This window comes from Lepidochelys kempii, chromosome 7 (assembly GCF_965140265.1).
Source record: "Lepidochelys kempii isolate rLepKem1 chromosome 7, rLepKem1.hap2, whole genome shotgun sequence".
Taxonomy (NCBI): domain Eukaryota; kingdom Metazoa; phylum Chordata; order Testudines; family Cheloniidae; genus Lepidochelys; species Lepidochelys kempii.
In genome coordinates this window covers 18,882,644-18,904,037 of record NC_133262.1, presented here as the reverse complement: position 1 = coordinate 18,904,037, position 21,394 = coordinate 18,882,644, and the positions used below count along the sequence as shown (strand labels likewise).

Below are 21,394 nucleotides of genomic sequence, written 5' to 3'. Positions count from 1 at the left end.
TCCACCACACTTAGGAACTTTTCTTAAACTTCTAAAAATAAATATCCCCCCCTTATTTCCATGTCTGGTGTGATCACAGCACAGTGCAATGTGAAAAGCACCCTTTACTGCTCTGCATCAGTAACCACATTGGGAATTCTCTCATAATCAGTTGCCATCCAGATTCGTTTCCCATACCTGACTTTGTAATATGCAATGGCATTAATGAGCATAGTTCTTCTCAGTGGTAAACCAACTGAAGTCAGCAGAGTCTGTACAAGTTCTTCAAACAAGAACTTGTGAAATTAGGTACCATGTTTTCAACAGATATACAGTAACTCCTCACTTAAAGTCGTCCCGGTTAACGTTGTTACATTGCTGATCAATTAGGGTACATGCTCGTTTAAAGTTGTGCAATGTTCCCTTAGAACGTCATTTGGCAGCTGCCTGCTTTGTCCACTGCTTGCAGGAAGAGCAGCCTGTTGCAGCTAGCTGGTGGAGGCTTGGAACCAGGGTGGACCGGAAGCCCCGCCCATCAGCTCCCCATTCCTTTAAGTTCCCTGTGCAGCAGCCACCCAGCAGGCTATCAATTGCTGGCAGTTCAGCTGTCCCTCCCCCCACTGCCATGTGCTGCTCCTGCCCTCCAGAGCCTCCTGCTTGCTGTGTGGGGGAAAGGGGGGAGGAAGAGGGAGGCTAATGTCAGGGTGTCCCCCTCCCCTCTACTCCTGCACCCCGCTTACCCCATCTTCTATAGAGCATGGGGGGGGGGGGCCCACGACATCACAGGGCTCAGCACAGCAGGAGCTTCCTGGCAACAGCTGCCATCTCAGCTTGCTGATTAACTTAAAAAGGCAGCGTACTTAAGAGTGGGGTCAGCATACTTAAAGGAGCAATGCGCATCTCTCTCTTACACACAGGGTGTGTGTCTCTGTCTGCCATGCTGTCTCTCCTTGCTCCATTCGTGCTGCCTTATAGAGTGTGAGGCCACATTAACAACGAGTTAACCCTTGAGGGCTCAGCCAAATGCTAATTCATTTAGCAGTAAGGCATCCCCTGGGAAATATCCCACCCTCTGACGTCACCACCTCAATCAAGCTTCACAATCATCATCGCTGTGTACCATTATTAAATTGTTTGTTTAAGACTGAGAGAGTGTGTGTCGTCTGGTAAAAGTGATTTCCCTGGAACCTAACCCCCCCCCCCCTTTACATTAATTCTTATGGGGAAACTGGATTCGCTTAAAGTTGCATTTTTCAGGAACATAACTACAAAGTTAAGTGAGGAGTTACTGTACAGTTTATGCAGGTAGAAGGATGCACACAAATTCCTTTTAATTAAAGGAATACAGAATGGCATGAAAGGCAATTTTCACTGTCATCAGAAAATTGAGGTTTAAACTATGGGGTTTACCTTCACACTCGATGAATGAGGAGGATTTGATTGTAGGGAGTGCATAAGGTCCTCTGGGGGAGGTAGTGGATAGGGGAGTGAGTCTGAGATTCTTCCAGAAACTGGATCTGAAAATGACATTAACAGTGATGGGGAAATGCATTATTTTTGTGATACTATAAGTATGAATAGTTCAGTTTCTGTGATTGTTTTCTCAAGTCCCCTAAACCAGTTGACAGCCCATCAGGACGAGGCACATTGTGTGACGGTGCAGATTTGTTCTTCTGACTCACCCTAGCAGGGTGGGACTCTTTAGTTCCAGCTTAGGGATATAAAATGCTCAGTCTCTTGAAGACGAGAGAGAGAGAGAGAGAGAGAGAGAGAGAGAGAGAGAGAGAGAGAGAGAGAGAAACTGGAGGTCTTTCCAGGAAAACATCAGGAACAGACAGCTCAGGAGGAAGTTCAGGGCTTTGTTACATAAGCAGTAATAAAGGCAAACCACAGGAAAGGGTGAGTTTGCGTCATCATGCAGTGGATCTATGCTGGTTGGGAGTGCGAACTGTCCCTATCTACACATTAATTCCACCATTAAACAAATATATCTCATGTTATTTTACTTACTAGCTGCTGGTAAGTCTGGTGATGGTCCAATCTCATTTTCTTTGGCTTTATTTTTGTTTTCTGTGGGATAACAGGGTATACTCTCTTGTTTAGGTGACTCTAATGGTACTCTGGCAGGATTAGTAATATTAGAGACTGATACCCCTGCAAAACAAACAAGAAAAAAATTAAACTATGTAGATTACTAAAACAAAAAACCCCCATACAGCCACACCGAGAAAATGAGCTCTTAATCTGAGACAAAATGTCCTAAAAATGCCTTAGTACATTATAATTAAAAATGCTTAGTCAGAGTGTAACATATTAAATTAAATTAACTAAATAAAAACATAAGAACAGTCATAGTGGGTCACACCAGTGGTCCATCTAGCCCAGTATCCTGTCTTCCGACACTTGCCAATCCCAGGTGCTTTGGAAGGAATGAACAAAACAGGCAATCATTGAATGATCCATGGCCTCTCGTCCACTCACATCTTCTGGCCATCAGAGGCTATGAAAATCCAGACCATAGGGTTGCATCCCTGACCATCTTAGCTAATAGATGTTGATAGACCTATTCTTCGAGAATTTATCTAATTCTTTTTTGAACCCTGTTGTAGTTTTGGCCTTCACAACATCCCCTGGCAATGAGTTCCACAAGTTGATTGTACACTGCGAGAAGAAGCATTTCCGTTTTTGTTTTTTAAACCTACTGCCTCCTAATTTAATTGGGTTACCCCTGGTTCTTGTTGTTATGTGAAGGAGTAAATAACACTACCTTACTCACTTTCTCCATACCATTCCCTATTTTATAAACTTCTGTCATATCCCCCAAGTCGTCTCTTTTCCAAACTGAAAGTTTCCAGTCTATTTAATCTCTCCTCCTACGGAAGCTGTTCCACATCCTTAATCATTTTTGTTGCCCTTCTTTGTACCTTTTTGAGTTCTAATTATCTTTTTTTGAGACGGAGTGACAAGAACTGCACACAGTATTCAAGGTATGGGCGTACCATGGATTTATATTGTGTCATTCTGATATTATCTGTCTGATTATCTATCCCTTTCCTAATGGTTCCTAACATTGTGAGCTTTTTTGACTACCGCTGTACATTGAGTGGATCTTTTCAAAGAACTACTCATAATGACTTCAAGATCTCTTTCTTGAGTGGTAACAGTTAATTTAGATCCCATTATTTTGTATGTGTAGTTGGGATTGTTTTCCACTGTGCATTACTTTGCGTTTGTCCACAGGATTTAAACTCAATAAGTATTACTGAGGATGAATAGAAAGTGATTATTTGAAACAAATGTATTTCATAGTCATCACCATGCATAACTTGTTACTTAGAAAGATCAGTTAGCAATAATAATATATTGCTCTTATCATATGGGACATAGCACTTTTCATCCAAAGATCTCTTTAGATACATTAGTTAAACCTCATAGCACCTCTCTGAGGTAGTTGTGTTTGTTATAGCCATTTTATAGTAAATGGAGGCACAGAATTTCAGTGACATGCCCAAGATCACACTGCCAGTCAGTAGCAAAGGTAGTAACAAAACAAAGGAATCCAGGCACTAACTGCTGCATCTCTTAATATGTCCCTTGTAGAATAAGTCCTATAGAACATAATAGAAAATGATTAACTTTTTTGTAGTCTTTTTTCATCATTGTATAGATTTTAATAGAGAATTATTCTCCAGTTTTAGAATTCCATAAGATAGTTAATAACCTAAAGAAAGAGTCTCATTCTTTATTAAATTTCATGATATCAGAGTAATTTCTATAGAATCCTGCTGCTTTCCTCCTATTAAATACTGTGGGACTTTTCTGGTAAGATTCAGGGGTAAATCATCATCTTGATGTACAGAGAGAGACTATGCCATGCCAATAATTATTATTATTTGGGGTGGATCACCCCCTCACAGGACAAAAATGTGAGTGCAAAGAAACCCACTCAGGGTTTTTATGAACAACATGTAAAACAATAGTAATGCTTTGCTCTTATATAGCTTGCTTCCCAACATGTTTTACAAAAGAGAATCAGTGTCATTTTCCCTACTTTACAACTGGAGAAAACAGAGGCAGAGAAAGGTGAAGTGGTGTGCCCAAGATCACACAGCAAGTCAGCGACGATGCCAGGAAGAGGGCCCTGGTCTTCTCCCTCCATGCCCCAGACATTACTCTATTGGATTACACTGCCTACTGTTTCATTGCTATTCTTTTTAAAATAAGAGACTAAGATTAAACAAGTCTTTTCACAAACCACATTCAAAGGAAACAACCCCATTAGATGATATTGGTTTAACAGACTGAACATGAAATGATTTATTTAATATTTACTCTGGCAAAAGATCCAGGGTAAAAATTTCAAGGGCACCTAAGCAATCTAGGTGCTGAAGTCCCATTGGCTGTCAATGAGGCATCAGCTCTTAAATGCCCAAAGGGGCTGATCCAAATCCCACTGGGGTCAGTGGAAAGACTCCCATTGATTTCAGTGGGTTTTGGATCACGCTCCAAGTCACTTTTGAAAATAAGACTTACTCTCTTAAGTCATTTAGGGGCTCTTGAAAATTTTACCTCTGAGGGCCAAATTTTTCTCTTACATTGTCATAAATCAAGTGACTGGATTTATTCTAGATAAACACCTGTGAAACTGAGAGAAGAACTTGGCCCCAAATTTCAAAAGGTACTAAAATCCTGCTCTCATTAAAGTCACTTGTTTTTGGTGAAAGCAGGAGTAGGGCCACAATCCTTTATTGACAATTATTTATTTCACTTTGTCCCGTGAATGCATCGTAATAGTAAAATGTAGGTTTAGAGAATTATTGTGTATCTCAGTGGTTCCTTATTGTTGTGAAGTGATTGCATGGAACATCTAGCTCATGTACCACCAATGAAACATATATCACGCCCTGATATATCTGACTTGCCTTGAGAGAGTGTTATGTGTTAGGTTATTTCTGGTTTCGGTCGCACTTAAAAAAACACCACAATTCTCTAGACCAGGGTGTCAACTTGTGATATTTTCCATCTCATTCCATTTCCAAAATACGCACTTCAGCAGGTGAAAACAGGAAATCACAGCTGACTAACATAGCAGAAGTAGACAAGTTGGTCAACAAGAAAAAAAAAACCCAAACCCTACCAGAAAATTTGTGGTTTCAAAGCTAGTATGAACATAAAGGATGAGCTAATTTATAGCAGAATTCAGGTTGCAAGAAAGGGCTATTTGTTTGTGGTTCTTACGTGGCTTGTTTATTCTGTGGTATAATTCTCACTTTGTGTGCAAGAAGACTAAGGGCATACCTACACTGCCCTGCTGCTTGGACTAAAGGGTTGTGAATAGCAGCATGCACGCATGTACTGCAATATAACTCTCCGTGGGGGGACGACACTGCTGGTGTGAATTTAAAGGTCCCGAGTTTGCATAGTGCAGTGTAGCCATGCCCTAAGGTTTAAATCCCACATTAGACACCATGAACACTTATTTTTTTTTACCTTTACATTTATAGGAACAGGTTAGGGTGGGTATATTATCTTTGCGTGGGTGTAATCCCCTGACCCTCCTCATTTCAGAAGCCATTGTTTGGGATCCTATATGGATTCAGCCTAACTAGAAAATCATTGTTCCACATTACTAGAAAGAAATATAAATCGGAGGCAGTTCAGAGAACAATAAAAATGATCAAGAGCCAGAACTGATTTACAAAGAAAAATTAAGAAGCAATTTATTAATATGTTACAGCCCATTTGTGTTGCTCTACCAGTGCAAAGGCACTAGAAATCCAGCAGTATTTGCTACCTGGGAATTTCTGTAGCCCAGGGAGAATCCACACATGATGAAGAGCCAGCCCAGCCGCTCTTTACCATCCCCCTCACAGCCTCTGATATAGGGGCCATATTAGGGTACCTCTCCTCTCTAGCTATTCCTGGCTGCTGGACATAGATTAGAACAGCCCTTAGGCTTTTCTCATTTACAAAAAAAAAGCTGAATTGGGGAACACCTTTGCTCACTGCACCAACAGATCCTGCACCAAGTACAGGATGAAACTGGGAATCAGGTCTGAAAGAGCAAAACATGGAATACTGTTAAGAGAACATTATAAGTGGACAAGTTATCAACGTACAGAAATTTGAAAGATAAAAGCATCCTTGAGGGAAAGAAGGCATTACTTTATACAATTAAATAAGGGCATACGTAGGAGCAATGGGATGGAATTAAGGTAAGAAAAGAAGGGAAAAATTTAGGCTAATAGGAAAAACTTTCTGACAATGGGGTGTATTAGAGTGTGAAAGATTTTCCCAAGGAAGTAGCTGGAACTCCACTGCATGGGACATTTAAAACTGCAATGGACAATGCATCTGGAAATGCCCTGCCTGGACTAATGATCTCAACTTCTAATTATTTTGTCAATCTGGCATCTTGCACCAATTTTACTAAAAATGAAAATTGTTTTCTTTTTGATAAAAAACCTGGAAGCACCAATATGAAATTTATTTTACCACACCATTGTAACAGGTTCTTTTATCTTAAAGAAGGTTTGTATCGGCAGTACAAACCACAGCCTTCTTTTTCATTTTGAAGTCAGATAATATCTTTGTGTTTTACTTAGTAGTGGCTGTATTTGAAACAACTAGGAAACAGGATGTTTTATTTATAATCTGTATTCTTGATAAGTATGAAAACTAAAGGCCCTATCACATTGGTGGAAGTAGGATGAGGTCCTACAGTTCTTCAAAACTAGGCAGATTCACTTTAGATGCACATCTTCTTTGGTTTTAATCTGTTTGGATCTTACCCTGAGTTTTCCTTCGGTTCCAGATTTGAATGAAACCAAGCACCCAGTCTGAAATTCAGACAAATTCATTTCATGTCCTCTGGTGCTGTGTCAGAAACATGTGAAACCACAAGTTTTATGGGGTTTCACAATACCTGCTCACCAGCAGAAGTTGGTCCAATAAAAGATATTACCTCACCTTGTCTGTAATATCCTGGAACTGACACGGCTACAGCACTGCATAATCCCTGCATCATGAAGTTAGGGGTTGTTTTTTTTTAACTTGTTCTTTCAACTACATTGGGGTGGCCAACCTGAGCCTGAGAAGGAGCCAGAATTTACCAATGTACATTGCCAAAGAGGCACAGTAATACGTCAGTAGCCCTGCATCAGCTCCCCCAACCCTGTTCCCAGCACCTCCCACCCACCAGCAGCCCTGCTGATCAGCACCTCCCCCCTCCCTCCGCCTACCTCACGATCAGCTGTTTCGGGTGTGCAGGAGGCTCTGCAGAGGAGGGGAAGGAGTGAGGGCACAAGGAGTGAGGGCATGGCAGGCTCACGGTAGGGTGACCAGATAGCAAGTGTGAAAAATTGGGACGGGGATGGCGGGGGCAATAGGTGCCTATATAAGAAAAAGCCCCAAATCGCAGGACTGTCCTAATAAAATCGGGACATCTGGTCACCCTAGGCTCAGGGGACGGGATGGGAAGGGGTGGAGTAGGGCAGGGCCTGTGCAGAGCCAGGTGTTGAGCAGTAAGCATCCCCCGGCACACTGGAAAGTTGGCGTCTGTAGCTCCAGCCCTGGAGTTGGTGTCTTTACAAGGAGCCGCATATTGACTTCTGAAGAGCCACATGTGGCTCCGGAGCCACAAGTTGGCCACCCCTGAACTACATGAAAAGTTCTAAAATTAGAACTGCTTTCCCCACTGACAGTGTTTTTTTGAGGGCCTTTTCTGAATGTTGTAACTTCCTCTATACCCAGCAAACACGCTACCACTGAAGCTACAGAAATGATGTAATCATAAGAGTCCAGGGGAGTCATTGTTCCTGACATTCAGAAATGGCATTTGAGTAGAGCAGAAAACAGGCCTGATGGAGTTCTAATCCTTTTGGTAACAATCTGCCAATAACTTCTCACATCAGTTTTTGGGGCCTGATTCTGATTTCACCAAGGTCAATCAGGAATAACTCCATGAAGTAACTGTTTTTACAATGGTGTTAGTTTGATCAGAATCAGACCCTTTAAGTTTTATAAACTGTTTGCCCACTAAAAAAGTAGCACATTATCCTCTGTCATGTCTGCTTGAGGAGTCTCAGCTGAATAAAGTACTAAGGCACAAAACATAAGATATTGAGGGCAACGACTTCAGAGCTTTTGTTTTCTTTGACAAACAGTCTGAAAAGCAAGCCATCCATGTTTCTGCTCACAGCTGAATACATTTTGGAAATCCCACAATGAGGTAATAAGATAAACAATTCTGATTACTGCATACTGGAGAGGGGAAAAAAAAAAAAAGGAAGAGAGAGAGAGAGATTGTGGCCCAATCCTGCAGCCCCTCAAAGCAATAGGGAGTTTTGCCATTAACTGCAGTGTAGAAGTAGGCGATAAGATATTCAAATAAAGTTAACTGTATGACCAATTAGACACCATAATGTAGTTCTGTAATTCTATACATTTGAATTATAATGAACATTTGTCAAAATTGAACATTGATCAAGCCACACTATCATTTAAAAAATTACTGCTAAATATTGACGAAGCCACAGATGACCCTGGGGATTTGTCCTTTCACCCCTCTTCTGAATTCTCCCTTTCCCCATCATTTTTTTCCCCAGCATTAACCCCCTTCTTCTCTCAGATCCCCCCTTTCTCTCGCTTATCCTCCCCCCCATCATCCAGTCAAAATCTAAACCAGTCTCCATTCAAAGGCCATCAGTTCCACTCCTTCATTGACTAGAGCCATGATACTCAGACTCACGAGCCATAAGTGGCTCCTTCATGTGTCTTCTGCGGCTCTTTGTAGCACATGATATTAAAACACTGTGTGATTTAATTATTAACTGATCTAAATAGTAAAAGCATCCTGATTGGTTAATGTTATTAACCAATTGTAGTTGATAAAATAATACTTGGTCATTTTGCTGTGAGGATTAGATAAGATTAGATAAGGAGAGAGAGAGAGTGTGAATAGGCTTCCGAACCACTGAGGTGTGAGTATCACTTGCTTGGAGACTTGCAGAAATCCCAGGGCCAGAACAACTATGTTTACAGCATTTTTAACCTTATCCAGGGAATAAGAAGCTGCAGCTGGAAATGAAACCTGAGTCTTGCACATGACCAATTACAGTGGAGCCAAAAGATCACAGGACAAACTAGTTCAGTGTTTTTTTTAAACTGCCACTAAAATGATCAGTTTCTAGCTATTAAGCAATGCAGGAGAATATGGTTCCTCTTATTTATTATGTTTTATAACTTTTGAAAATGAGCCTTAGGCCTTATCTATACTGCCACTTACAGCACTGAAACTTTCTTAGTTCAGGGGTATGAAAACACACACCCCTGAGTAATGCAAGTTTCAGCGCTGTAAAGTGGCAGTGTAGACAGTGCTACAGCACTGGGAGACGCGCTCCCAGCGCTGGGAGCTATTCCCCTCGTGGAGAATACAGTGCTGGGAGAGCTGCCGCAACTACACAGCCACGTTAAAGCGCTGCCATGACAGCACTTTAACGTCGGCTGTGCAGACATACCCTTAGTCACTTCAAAAAAAATTACCCATAATTAATTGTTAAATAAGGCTTTATCTGCTTAGTAGCCCCACATCACTATATATGTGAAAACCTCACAAAGAGGAAGGATGAGACTGGCAGAATGGTCCAGTGCCTAGGGCACAAACCTAGTATTTAGGAGACCCGGGTTCAGTTCCCTCCCTGGCCAGAGACTTTCTATGTTACTTTGGGCAAGTCGTTTAGGGTATATCCACACACAGCAAAAAAAACCCAAACAAACAAACAAAAAAAAACCCACCTCCACCGCAGCAAGTCTCAGAGCCTGGGTCTGCAGACTGGGGTTTGTGCTGTGGTGCTAAAAATAGCCACATAGCTGCTTGGGCTCTGAAACTCACCCCCCCACACACACACACATGGGCTTCAGTGCCCAAGCTGGAATGTCTACACAGCTGTTTGTAACATGAGTCCAGGTCTGTAGGCCTGGGCTCTGAGACTTGCTGCCACAGGGTTATTTTGGTGTACAGACATACCCTATGTCTCTCTGTACCTCAGTTCCCCATCTGTTAAATGGAGATAATAATCCTTATGCCACAGGAGTATTGCGAGGATAACTACATTAAAGATTGTAAGCCACTCAGATATTACGGTGATGGGGACCATATAAGTATCTTAGATAGAACATTAATAAATGTAGTCTTACTACATGCCCCACAAAGCCGTTCATTATTATCATCATCCCTATTTTTCCATATACAGAGCAGCAATTTGCGCAAGCTCAGACAGGAAATCAGGAGTATAGCTGATCGCAGGCTGAATGCAGATCTCTGGACTTCTACTCCAGTGCCTTAATCAGAAGGCCATCGATCATTACACCATTTTCTTTAGTGATTATGGCAGAACAGCTATGATCCTGAACCATGAGGTTCAATTCTGGATTCCAAGTTTGCCACCTCCCCCCGAATGCATGTCTCCTCACATCTTGGATTTTGGGCTGACCTATTATCATTTGTGAAATTTGGCTCTCAAGCTAGGTATGAATTCCATCCACCTGAATTCAGATTGAAATACTGGCCCCAACCCAACTAGGGCAGGAAGGCAGTGTACTTAATTACTTCTTTCTAAAGTACTCCACTGTCTGACTTTCCTGGCTTTTATGACCCCAATCAGCTACTCCCCTCCCACATGCCACTCCTAGTTCATTGTGCTCCAATAATCTCACTCAAACTGCTCAAGCTTTGCTTTCCTCTAAGGCCTGATCCAGTTCCCAGGAAACTCAATGGAAAGATTCCTCTTTACTTCCATGAGAGTGGCTGCATTGGACAAATTCATTCTAGTAGTCAAGTTTTACAGCAGAGCTTACAGGCAGATTTTACTCCCCTCTGATTTGGAAAGAAGTTGTTTAGATACTATTTTTAACAGGGGAAACCCCTGGACTTGCTGGTGTTTGCTGAGTACAGAACAGTCCTGTTTATCCCAAAAATCTTTCAGTAAGCTCAAAAACTTTCACAGAGACAGAGGATCATAGAAGCAGGGTGTGATGAGGAAAGCCACTCACATCGGAAGAGACTGAGGTCAGATAGGAAGGAGCTGTACCTAATCAGGGAGCTGGATGCTTGGGATTCTGCTGCTGCATGTTACAGAAAGTGCTGTAACATGGATACATACAAGAAGAACAATCATCCAGAAAGAATGGGTTGATGTCACTATGTAGCTGAGATTATGTTTTCTGTGTACTTCGGGAGTCTGCTGCTGCTGGAGACAATTGCCATATGGAGGACTGTTTCTCCATTACCTTATACCTTGTGTAGTCATAGATAAGAATTTTACTTGGTCCTTGCTGAGGCAAAGCTTTCCTTGACTAGTGGAAGTTTTGCCAGAGTAAGGGCTGAGTTGTTTTTGAGTAAAAACAGAAACTCAACATTTTACCCAGGATCCCTTTCCATTTTCAAATATTAGAGCAGACTTAACTAACAAGTGAAATTTACTATGCAGCATCTGGGTTTGCTGCGTAGTTGCTCTGAAGATTACTGTAGCTGGGTTTCAGCCATGTAGTCTGTAAACTACCGTGCAGTGAGATTAAATAAAGGAGTACCCCCTGTGCTGAGTGAGTAGGAGTCACACTGAGGTCATCCAGCTGTTTATAGAAGTCTTTGCTGGAGACTGCCAGATCTCTCTACCCTGGGGCAAAAGTGATATCATAATTTCAGGTGTTATTAAAATTCATTTCCCTAAAATCTTTGAATGCAACTTTTGAAAGCCTGGTAACGATTAAATTCCTCTGCCACAGAAAAGACATCGCACCTAGCTGAGTAACAGACTTCCTGGAAAAGATAAAATTGCAAATTGCTGTTCCTTGCATGTAATTAAAGAAAGCGAGGAGAGGTTTTTGTGTCCGGTTCCAAACTGCTTTCTCCAAAGGAAAGAATGCAGCTGATTTTCTCTCTGAAATCATTACAGCATGGTATACATAACAGGATTACTCAGAAATGCCAGGAACACCCTGCACTGAGCAAGCACAAAACCAAAGGTGGATCCAGGATTCCTTTGTGGGGAGGGGGTGTAGTATAGTGTTTTAATGGCTGCTTCTAATTAGAGTTTAAAGTGTGACTGTGTGAAAAGTGACTTTAAAAACACTATTGGGGGATTCCACATTTATTGTCTTAGTGACTTCCAAATCAAATTTGCTTCATTTATGAAGAAAGAAGATTTTTTTTTCTAACAGCTAGACCTGCAACCTTAGGCTATGTCTACACTACAGACCTTACAGGTGCACAGGTGTACCGCTGCAGTTAAACAGCTGCAAAGCCTCCAGTGCAGCCTGCTGCTAGAGCTCTCCTGCCAGCGTAATTATACACCCCCAATGAGCAGTGGTAGCTATGTCAGTAGGATAGTGTCTCCTGCTGACAAAGCGCTGTCCACACTGGCGCTTTTGTTGGTGAATTTATGTTAGTCAGGGGTGGGGTATTTTCACACCCCTAACCAACAAAAGTGCTAGTGTAGACAAGACCTTAGTTTAGAACCTGTGTTACTGACATGCAAATCAGAATAGATACCAGCTCATTTTCCCATAGCTCCATTGGTTCTACAGGGTGGATAAGAGTAAGGTTTCTCTCTCTTACAAAGAGTAGATGTGATCCTGAATTCAGACTGGGGGTATATCTATTAAGTAAGAAGGTGCCATTTTTGCATTGGCCCAATGATGTTAATTGAGCAAAACTCCTTCTGAAATCAATGGTAATTTTGCTTAAGGAAGGTGAGATTTTTGGCCCTTAGTCACTTAAGAGTAAAATTGCATTTTCAAGGACAACTAAAACAGAATGTCTGTAGGCTGTTTAACGTGTATGTTTCAATCTCCTCAAGCCAGCTATTATTTTGTCTACTACAGTATTAACTCAGCCTCCAAGTACTGAAACCCTGGTAATTTATCTGAGGAACTTAGATAGCTGATTCACTAGGGTGTAGTCAATATTTGCGAAGCACTATGGATGTGCTGGGTATCACCATTATTTGCCAAGGACAGGATCAACATTCCTCTGATTTGCCATAAATAAACTGACATCCAGTGTCTAATGTTAAGGCCTTGATACCAGTCTGACTGGCATCAAGAAACAGCCAGAGACAAGTTTGTTATCCCAGGCCCCTGTCCTGCTAAATGCTGAGTGCCTTCTGTTTGTTGCAGAGCATACTTCATTCCAGCAACTTACTTGAGTGATGTCTGGATCTGAGTTTTGGTTCATCTCTAATTGATAAGATCAGTTCTTCCTTGGACAGATAAGAATAAAATCTGCTGACACTAAGAGTAGACATTCACCTATGACCAGGGCACCAAAATGCAAAGGCAACATGGCCCATTGGATTTAGCATGGGATTAGAAATTGGGAGCTTATTCTGTCTCAGTTTTTCCCTGTGCAATTTGGGGCAAATCACTTAACCTCCCTGTACATCAGTTTTACCATCTCTAAAACAGGGACAGTTTCTTACATGGACACTATGGGTATAAGGTGGCAAATATCTGTAAAGGTCTCCTAAATGTGTAGTCAGAAACACAAACATAACTTGGATACATCAGGTATTGAAAGCTATGGTATTATTTCATAATGCCTTTTTATAAGTCAATGGTTTGTTCAAATTCTAGGCACCCTATATCTAAAGTGATATAGCAGAAACAGAGGCTGTTCACAGACAGGTGATAAAAATTATTAGAGGCCTTCATCTGGAGACACAGAAAAAAGACTAGGACTATTTAGAGAGAGATGGTGCTAAGACAGAGGTGGGCAAACTACGGCCCGCGGGCCACATCCGGCCCACGAGACCCTCCTGCCCAGACCCTGAGCTCCTGGCCCTGGAGGCTAGCCCCCGGCCCCTGCCCTTCTGTTCCCCCTCCCCTGCAGCCTCAGCTCACTGTGCTGCCAGCTGAAGTTGCGAGCTCTTGCCAGGCAGCGCAGCTGCAGAGCTGCAGCCTGAGCTGGTGCTCTGTGCTGCACAGTGGCATGGCTGGCTCCAGCCAGGTGGCACGGCTGGCTGTCTTGGTGCTCTGGGTGGCGCAGCTGTAGTGCTAGGGTTTACGTTGCCTAATATAAAATACAATAAGTTCCTCTCAGGGAGAAAGATCATCTACTCACAGTCCAGAATCACTTGTGCTGCTTGGTAGAGCTGCAGTCCTTGGAGAAGTTCTAGTAACTGTTGGACTGTTGCTAGCCTCACTCCCCACCACCACATGAGTTCTCTCGTTATGCTGATTCCTGTCTTCTCCATGCACTTGATTTTCCGCAGCTCTGTCTGATCAGTTATCACATAGGAGGCTAAAGGTAAAGAAGGGATATTTCTCTTATAAAAAGTGGAAGAAAAACACAAGCGGGGGAAGTCTGAGCCTATTGCATATGCTCATTTAGTTTACATTTGCACAACAACTGAAAAAATAGGTACACAATAAATTAGGAATAAAGAAGATCATAATGCGAGTCTCAAGAAAAATCGGTTCCCTGGAGTAAGAGGTGCTAAATGTCTATACTAAATTTTTAGTATAGACCATTACTGTAATTTAGTCCTTTTCTATACTCTGGTCTACAATTAAACTTTAGATCAACCTAGCTATATCTCTAGGGGCATGAAAAATTCACACCCCTGAGGACCATAGTTAAGCAAACCTAACCCTTGGTGTAGATGCAGCTAGGTTGATGGAAAAATTCTTTCATCAGCCTCACAACAACCACTCGGGGAGGTGGATTACGTATTTAGATGGAAAAACCTGTTCCGTTGCTGTAGGAAGCATCTACACTATAGGCACTGCAGCTGTATCACTATAGTTCCCATAGTGTAGACATGCCATACGCTACAAATGCTTTGCTGATATAACTATAATGGCAGAGCCTCCTAGTGCAAACAGTTTATGTCAACAGAAGGTGTTTTTTTCGTCAGCATAGGAACACTGCATCCCCAAGTGACATTAGCTATGCCCATAGAAGCACTTTTCTGTTGGTGTAGCTGCATCCATACAGAGCGGTTTTCTGGCATAGTTATGTCTACACTACAAAATTATGTCGACATAAGTTACTTTGGCATATACCCGCTGCAATAATTAAATCACTTTTGTATGTTCACACTACAATCCTTGTGTCAGTGGTGTGCCTCCTCACCAGGAGCGCGTGTAGTGTCAGTGGGGCATTGTGGGACAGCTTCTGAAAGCCAGTAACAGTCGACGTAAACAATGCAGTGTCTACACTGACACGGCACTGACCTAACTACATCAACACTGACTCTACACATCTCCTGGAGGTGGAGTTATTAAGTTGTCATAGTGGGGCACTTACATCAGTGTTGAGCCAAAGGGGAGGGGGAGGCTCGGATACAGTTAATTAAGCCACACCAGGTGCATAAGTATAACCGGTTTTATTGCCAAAGTATAATAAGCTTCCCAGCCTTCACGCATTGCTAAATACATGCTTTCCAGCAAGCAAGAATCAATGCTTACGCCCCTTCTGCTATGGACAGTCCCGGACCCTCCAGCCTTGTCCCTGAGGGCTTGTAGTAGGCGCTGCTCCAGCGTGGGGAATTCCTGGGCACCCACAAGGCAGGGTCCGCAGGTGAGACTATTCATCTAAAGCAATCCTCATAGCAGTTTTTAATCATCATCTCCTTCTAAGGGGGGAGAGGGGGTGTATTCACCCACAAGCAGGCTCTGGCAGGAAACACTGCTGCTCTCTATTTCCACACTTCACAGTCTTGGGCCTTGCCTATCTCTTTGCTTGTTTATCCAGTCAAGTGGCTGCAAGCCAGCCTGGCTGGTTAAAGCCAGTTCACTACTAGTTCCCCCCAAACCATTCTGTAGCAACAGCCCAAGGTAACTTGTGGTCAGCCCCAACGATCAGTGGGAACAAAATGTTAGTGTATACACTTACATAGTTAGGTCAACGCAGGACAGCTTACGTTAACCTAACTCTGTAGTGTAGATCAGGCCTATGTCGGTTAAGGGATGTGGTTTTTTCACATCCCTAAACAATATAGCTATTCAGACAAAACTCTGTAGTATAGATTTGGCCTTACACTTTCCTGTAGCTTCCTCAACATGAACATACACCAACTTAGCCTCCTTCTAGACTCCTTTGAACTCATCCACTTACCAATATGTAACTCTCATCCCTTTTACCCATATCTCTGAATTTGACTAACTAAGCCCCAGCGTAAGTGAGTCTGCATTGATGTAACTAAGGGGTCAGAAGAGAGGAGTGGAGCAAGAAAAACAAACAGAAGGATACAAGAAGGTGCAAACTGAAGTAGCTCCAGTGTACCTGGTCTTACATCTTCTGACTTCTTGGTGTGTAAACTACACTAACTTAGGCTTTGTTTACACTGGGGATTTCAGTCTTTGGTCAGCCACTGGTGTACCTGCCACAATGTAACTCCCTGGTGTAGAAAGTCTTAATTTGCACTGGTACAGTTGACTCCAGTGTGAAGCTGGAATAAACTGTACTGTAAGTGGAAATTGCAATTTACGATGACTTTGCCCGTCTACCCTAGGATTTTTCACCAGGGCAGCTATGCTGTTTTGTGGTCATCAATGGCTGCAGCTGGGGCAAATCCCCAGTGTACGTAATGCGTTAGACTCCCTTACACTAGATAAATTAGTGTCAGGGAGTTTAAATTTCTCTGCTTACATATTTCCCCTTAATTTGGCCCAATGGAGTTACAGCTGGGATGGAATTTAGTTCATGATCCTCTATTACTGCACCCTTTGTCCTTTCTCCATGGTCTGTCATTGCACCCAATGAAGTGAGCTGTAGCTCACGAAATCTTATGCTCAAATAAATTGGTTAGTCTCTAACGTGCCACAAGTACTCCTTTTCTCATTGTTCACTGTGTTTCTTTAATTTAGACTCCAAGCTGCAGGGACCTGTTCTTCTTTGACCTTCAGACTCTTGGGGTTTGGGATAAACGATTTTCTCTTTCAAGACAAAATGTGGATTTGGGGAACTAACAAATGTCAGATAATTTGAAATGTGAATATCCAAGAATGGGATAATCTGGGTATGCCTGTCTCTCTAAGGGTCCATGCACACCTCTGGCACTGAATAAATAATAATTTCAGTAGAGAAAATGTCGTAAGAATTGTAAGGAAAGTGGTAGGTGAAATCAAAAGATATAAAATAAGGTTCCTCCTTCCCTCCCCCACTGGCAATAGCTCACCTTACCTGATCGCTCTCCTTATAGTGTGTATGGTAACACCCATTGTTTCAGGTTCTCTGTGTATATAAAATCTCCCCACTGTATTTTCCACTGAATGCATCTGATGAAGTGAGCTGTAGCTCACGAAAGCTTATGCTCAAATAAATTGGTTAGTCTCTAAGGTGCCACAAGTCCTCCTGTTCTTTTTAAGTATCCTAAGTATTTCTGTGCTTATCTGAATAGAATGGAGGTTCAGCCACCACTAAGTTATTTACGAATGGATCCATATGCAGGGGAAGCCCTGAGCCCTCCACCTACAGCATCTGGTCTTTAGAGAGCGCCAGAAAGTGCCTCTGTGAGGAATCCTCCGTGTGACCCCATCTTAGAAAGCGGAGAGTTCACTGCCGGGGCTTGTCTCCAGCCATCGGCCCTTAACTCCTGTCACGACCCCTGCCTGCCTCGCTCCTTGTCAGCGAACCCTCCGCCCCTTCCCCTCTCAGCTCCCCGCTCTCACCGAAGCGCATCCAGTCGTAGTCGTTCAGGCAGTCCATCTTCTGGCAGAACTCCTCCAGCACGCAGGCAGGTAGGGTGTGGAGGTAAGCGGGCTGCGGGGAGCTCCCCGGGCCTGGCTGCTGCTGGGCCATTCCGGCACAGTCACTTGCTGCGCCCGCCGCCGCCGCCGCCTTCCCTGCTTGGGCCGTCAGCGGCCCACGGCGCTCGCTGCCCTCGCTCTCTGGCGCCGCTCCGCGCGTAGGCGCTCATCTCACAGGCCTCAGGCGCTGCCCCCTCTGCGGGGGCTGGCACGAGCCGCATGTCCCCCTATCAGCGGCCGCCTCGAGCCCCGGGGCGGAGGTATACCGGCCGCGAGGCGCTCTGGCTCTTCCGGTGCCGTGGTGACGTCAGCCGCGCTTCCCTCACGCTTAGGACAGGTTTTTCCTCCCCAGGGAGCGTGGGCGACGGGGGCGGGTGAAGTTGCATTGCTAGGTTGTGAGTGTGAGCCGGGGCTGGTTCCCTGAAAGTTACGCCCAAGGGTTTCCCCAAGCGCAGTTGCACGCAGTGTTGCAAATTTAGTGGTTGTTTGTACATTTGAATTGAGATTGAAACTCATACAGGCTTTAAAAGCATGTACAGGATAGGAGAAAATACTTGTATTTGAGGAAGCAGAATGGGTATGAAAAGTATGAACAAAGACTAGCTTCCTCACACAGCTGTTATTTATGACAATGTTGGCACATTTGTTTTTGGCTGCATTGGCCTACCTAATACTGTCAAATTATTATTGATAAGCAGGGTCTGAATGAGCTCTCCCCTGACAGCTACTGATGAGCCAGGGGTGGGTGGACCAGACTGTATTTGCATGAACACACCTACTTTGCCTAGCTATCCAGGAGACAGAGCTGTGCTGCCCAAGTGATCAGTTTTGGCTGGTGTTGGGTTATAAATCACTGAAGTATTAAATGTGAGGGTTATGAAATGTTGTTATCCTTATTGTATACGTAAAGGGCAGCAGAACTGTACTTAGCCTGCTGGAATGAGGGGATCTCCCTCATGCTTAATTTGTGCGAGGGCTTGCCAGGGCTGAGCTCCAGTAGCTCTAGGCTCCCCAGTTCATAGCCCTGGAACCTGTGGGCTTGTCATATCCGTTATGAAAGTAATAAACTTGCTTGAACCCTGGCACCTCTTTTGTTACAAATTCAGCTCTGGTCATCTTCAACTGAACTGCACTCCCTACGCAGAAGGTTTGGATGCTACAGCCTAGTGACAAGAGAGAGTGATGGGGCACACATGTTTTGCTTGGTGGTGGGAGCTCTGCCTAAGAGTCACAGGCACTATTTGACCTGCTTCTCTCTCCTGTTTAGAGAGAGAGCTGATTAGGCTTTAAAAGTGACCACTAGTTGAAATCCCTGATAATCAGGTCTAAGTGCTTAGACCTGCTGTGGGATAGTGTTTCTGTGGAAGAGACAGCCTAGCTTTTGCTAGCAGTGAAGTTTCCCCCTTGAGAGCTGAAATCACTGAGAGCTGGGTGGAACCGTGAGAGACCATCTCACAGAGGTTACAGTAGCAGGTGGCAGCAGAAGGTGACAGTGCACGGCCATTGGGGACAGAGTGGCCAGAGCATTGGACTATGTTTTATTGACTTCACTACAGAATGTTAGATTTGTGACTGTGAAACTTATATAAATACATTTCCTAGTAGGCCAAGATTTTTAAAATGCATTATTTGCCAAGGTTGTTATTTCACAACATCGCTACCTCAAGAGGTCATTATCTTGGGGAGTTTCTGTACTAAACTTGTTTATTATAATTATGTTTATGTAAGAACAGCCATATTGAATCAGACCAATGGTCCGTCTATCCTAGTATCCTGTCTTGCGACAGTGACTATTCCAGGTGCTTCAAAGGGAATGAACAGTACAGGGAATTGTCAAAGTCAGATTCAAGACTCACTGAATTTGTCAGACCACCCTGTTTATTAGCAAAGCGCTTTGCCAATGCACCCAGATATATGTGAGCCTCCTGCAAAAAGCTCAAGCCAACCCATTTATACAGACAAGCCAAAGCCAATCCAACACAGGAGACAAAAGGAAGCAGAAACTGACAAATATACATGCATATCTTATTTGCATACTAACGTTTACCAATCTCCTAGCTCAGTAGGAGCTCTAAGTTAATTAGTTTGAGGATCCATTGTCTCACACTCCTTAAGGTTTCTCTTCCTGACAACTATATTTCAACAAATCTTTCAAGCAGCATTTCTTTAATGAATTATAATTTCAATATAATTCATTCTACTTTCACAGAATCATCGAGAGATCCGTCCCTTGTCATCCACTCCCGGCTTCTGGCGAACAGAGGCTAGGGACACTCAGAGCATGGTGTTGCATCCCTGCCCATCCTGGCTAATAGCCATTGATGGACCTAACCTCCATGAACTTATCTATTTCTTTTTTGAACCCTGTTATAATGTTGTCCTTCACAACATCCCTGGCAAAAAGTTCCATGGGTGACAGTGTGTTGTGTGAAGAAATACTTCCTTTTGTTTGTTTTAAACTTACTGCCTGTTAATTTCATTGATTGACCCCTGGTTCTTGTGTTAAGTGAAGGGGTAAATGACACTTCCTTATTCATTTTCTCCACACCAGTCAAGATTTTATAAGCTTCTGTCGTATCCCCTCTTAGTCATCTCTTCTTCCAAGCTGAAAAGTCCCAGTCTTTTTAATCTCTTCTCCTACAGAATCTGTTCCATACCCCTAATAATTTTTGTTGCCCTTCTCTGTACCTTTTCCAATTCCAGTATATCTTTTTTGAGATGCGGTGACCAGAACTGCATGTAGTATTCAAGATGTGGGCATATCATGGATTTATATAGTAAAAATGGAGGAGCTTGGTTTGCCAGACTGATCAGCTAAGCCAATATTGACAACCTATATGAAAAGGTTGCAAAACACCATGCCTCTGGACTGCATCAACTTGCAGAAAGCCTTATAAGCCAGTCACTATCAAAGCCAATTTTAGAAGAACTTAATGAGGCTGTTAAGAATGTGGAGACACAACTCAGTTTATGTGAATGGCTGTTGCACCATACTTTCTATTTAAGTAAGAGATACCACACACTACAAACTGGAGGCCAATATTAAGCGCACTGTCACTTGTTAATCCTGAAGTTGGACATTGGTTTTGAACAAGACTGGCAAATGCTCGCTATCTTTCTGAAAAAAACTCAACTGATTCTCTAGAAGCATGCAGTGCAACAGTGAAAGACTCAGCCATTGAAAAAGTGAAGAACTCTCTTACCATATTCAAAATATATGCATACATGGCTGATGAAGCTCCAATGCAAATAGGCATCAAGTATTAAGTCATTGCATATGTTATCTTGATGTCCATGGTAGGCCAGTAGATGCATTCTAAATGTTCAGGTTATAGAAGACACATTAGCTGCATCTGTGACATCTTAGAAGAGTTAAATGCTTGTCAGTTGAACCCCAGACAGATGGCTGCTTGTGCATTTGATGGAGCTACAAACTTCTCTGGAAGACATAGTGGAGTACAAGCTTTGCTCAGAGAAAAGTAATGAGAAGTCCTTGTGGCACCTTGGAGACTAACAAATTTATTTGGGCATAAGCTTTCATGGGCTATAACCCACTTCATCAGATGCATGGAGTGGAAAATACAGTAGGCAGGTATAAATACACAGCACATGAACAGGTGGGAGTTGTTTTACTGAGCAGGGGGTCAGTGCTAACAAGGCCAAT

General features: G+C 43.0%; 1 protein-coding gene across 2 annotated transcripts in view; it reads right to left on the bottom strand.

Moving 5' to 3' along the window:
- Positions 1 to 18,047, bottom strand: part of IRAK2 (interleukin 1 receptor associated kinase 2) — a 32,535-nt gene extending 14,488 nt beyond the window's left edge. For both annotated transcript variants that reach the window (XM_073351234.1, XM_073351235.1), the window contains exons 1-4: positions 17,653 to 18,047; positions 14,099 to 14,278; positions 1,990 to 2,133; positions 1,390 to 1,496 (exon numbers count right to left, since the gene is read on the bottom strand). In XM_073351234.1, the coding sequence (XP_073207335.1) occupies positions 1,390 to 1,496; positions 1,990 to 2,133; positions 14,099 to 14,278; positions 17,653 to 17,782 (561 nt within the window). In that variant the 5' untranslated portion in view covers positions 17,783 to 18,047. The remainder of the gene's footprint in view (positions 1 to 1,389; positions 1,497 to 1,989; positions 2,134 to 14,098; positions 14,279 to 17,652) is intronic.
- Between the last annotated feature and the right edge of the window lie 3,347 nt (positions 18,048 to 21,394).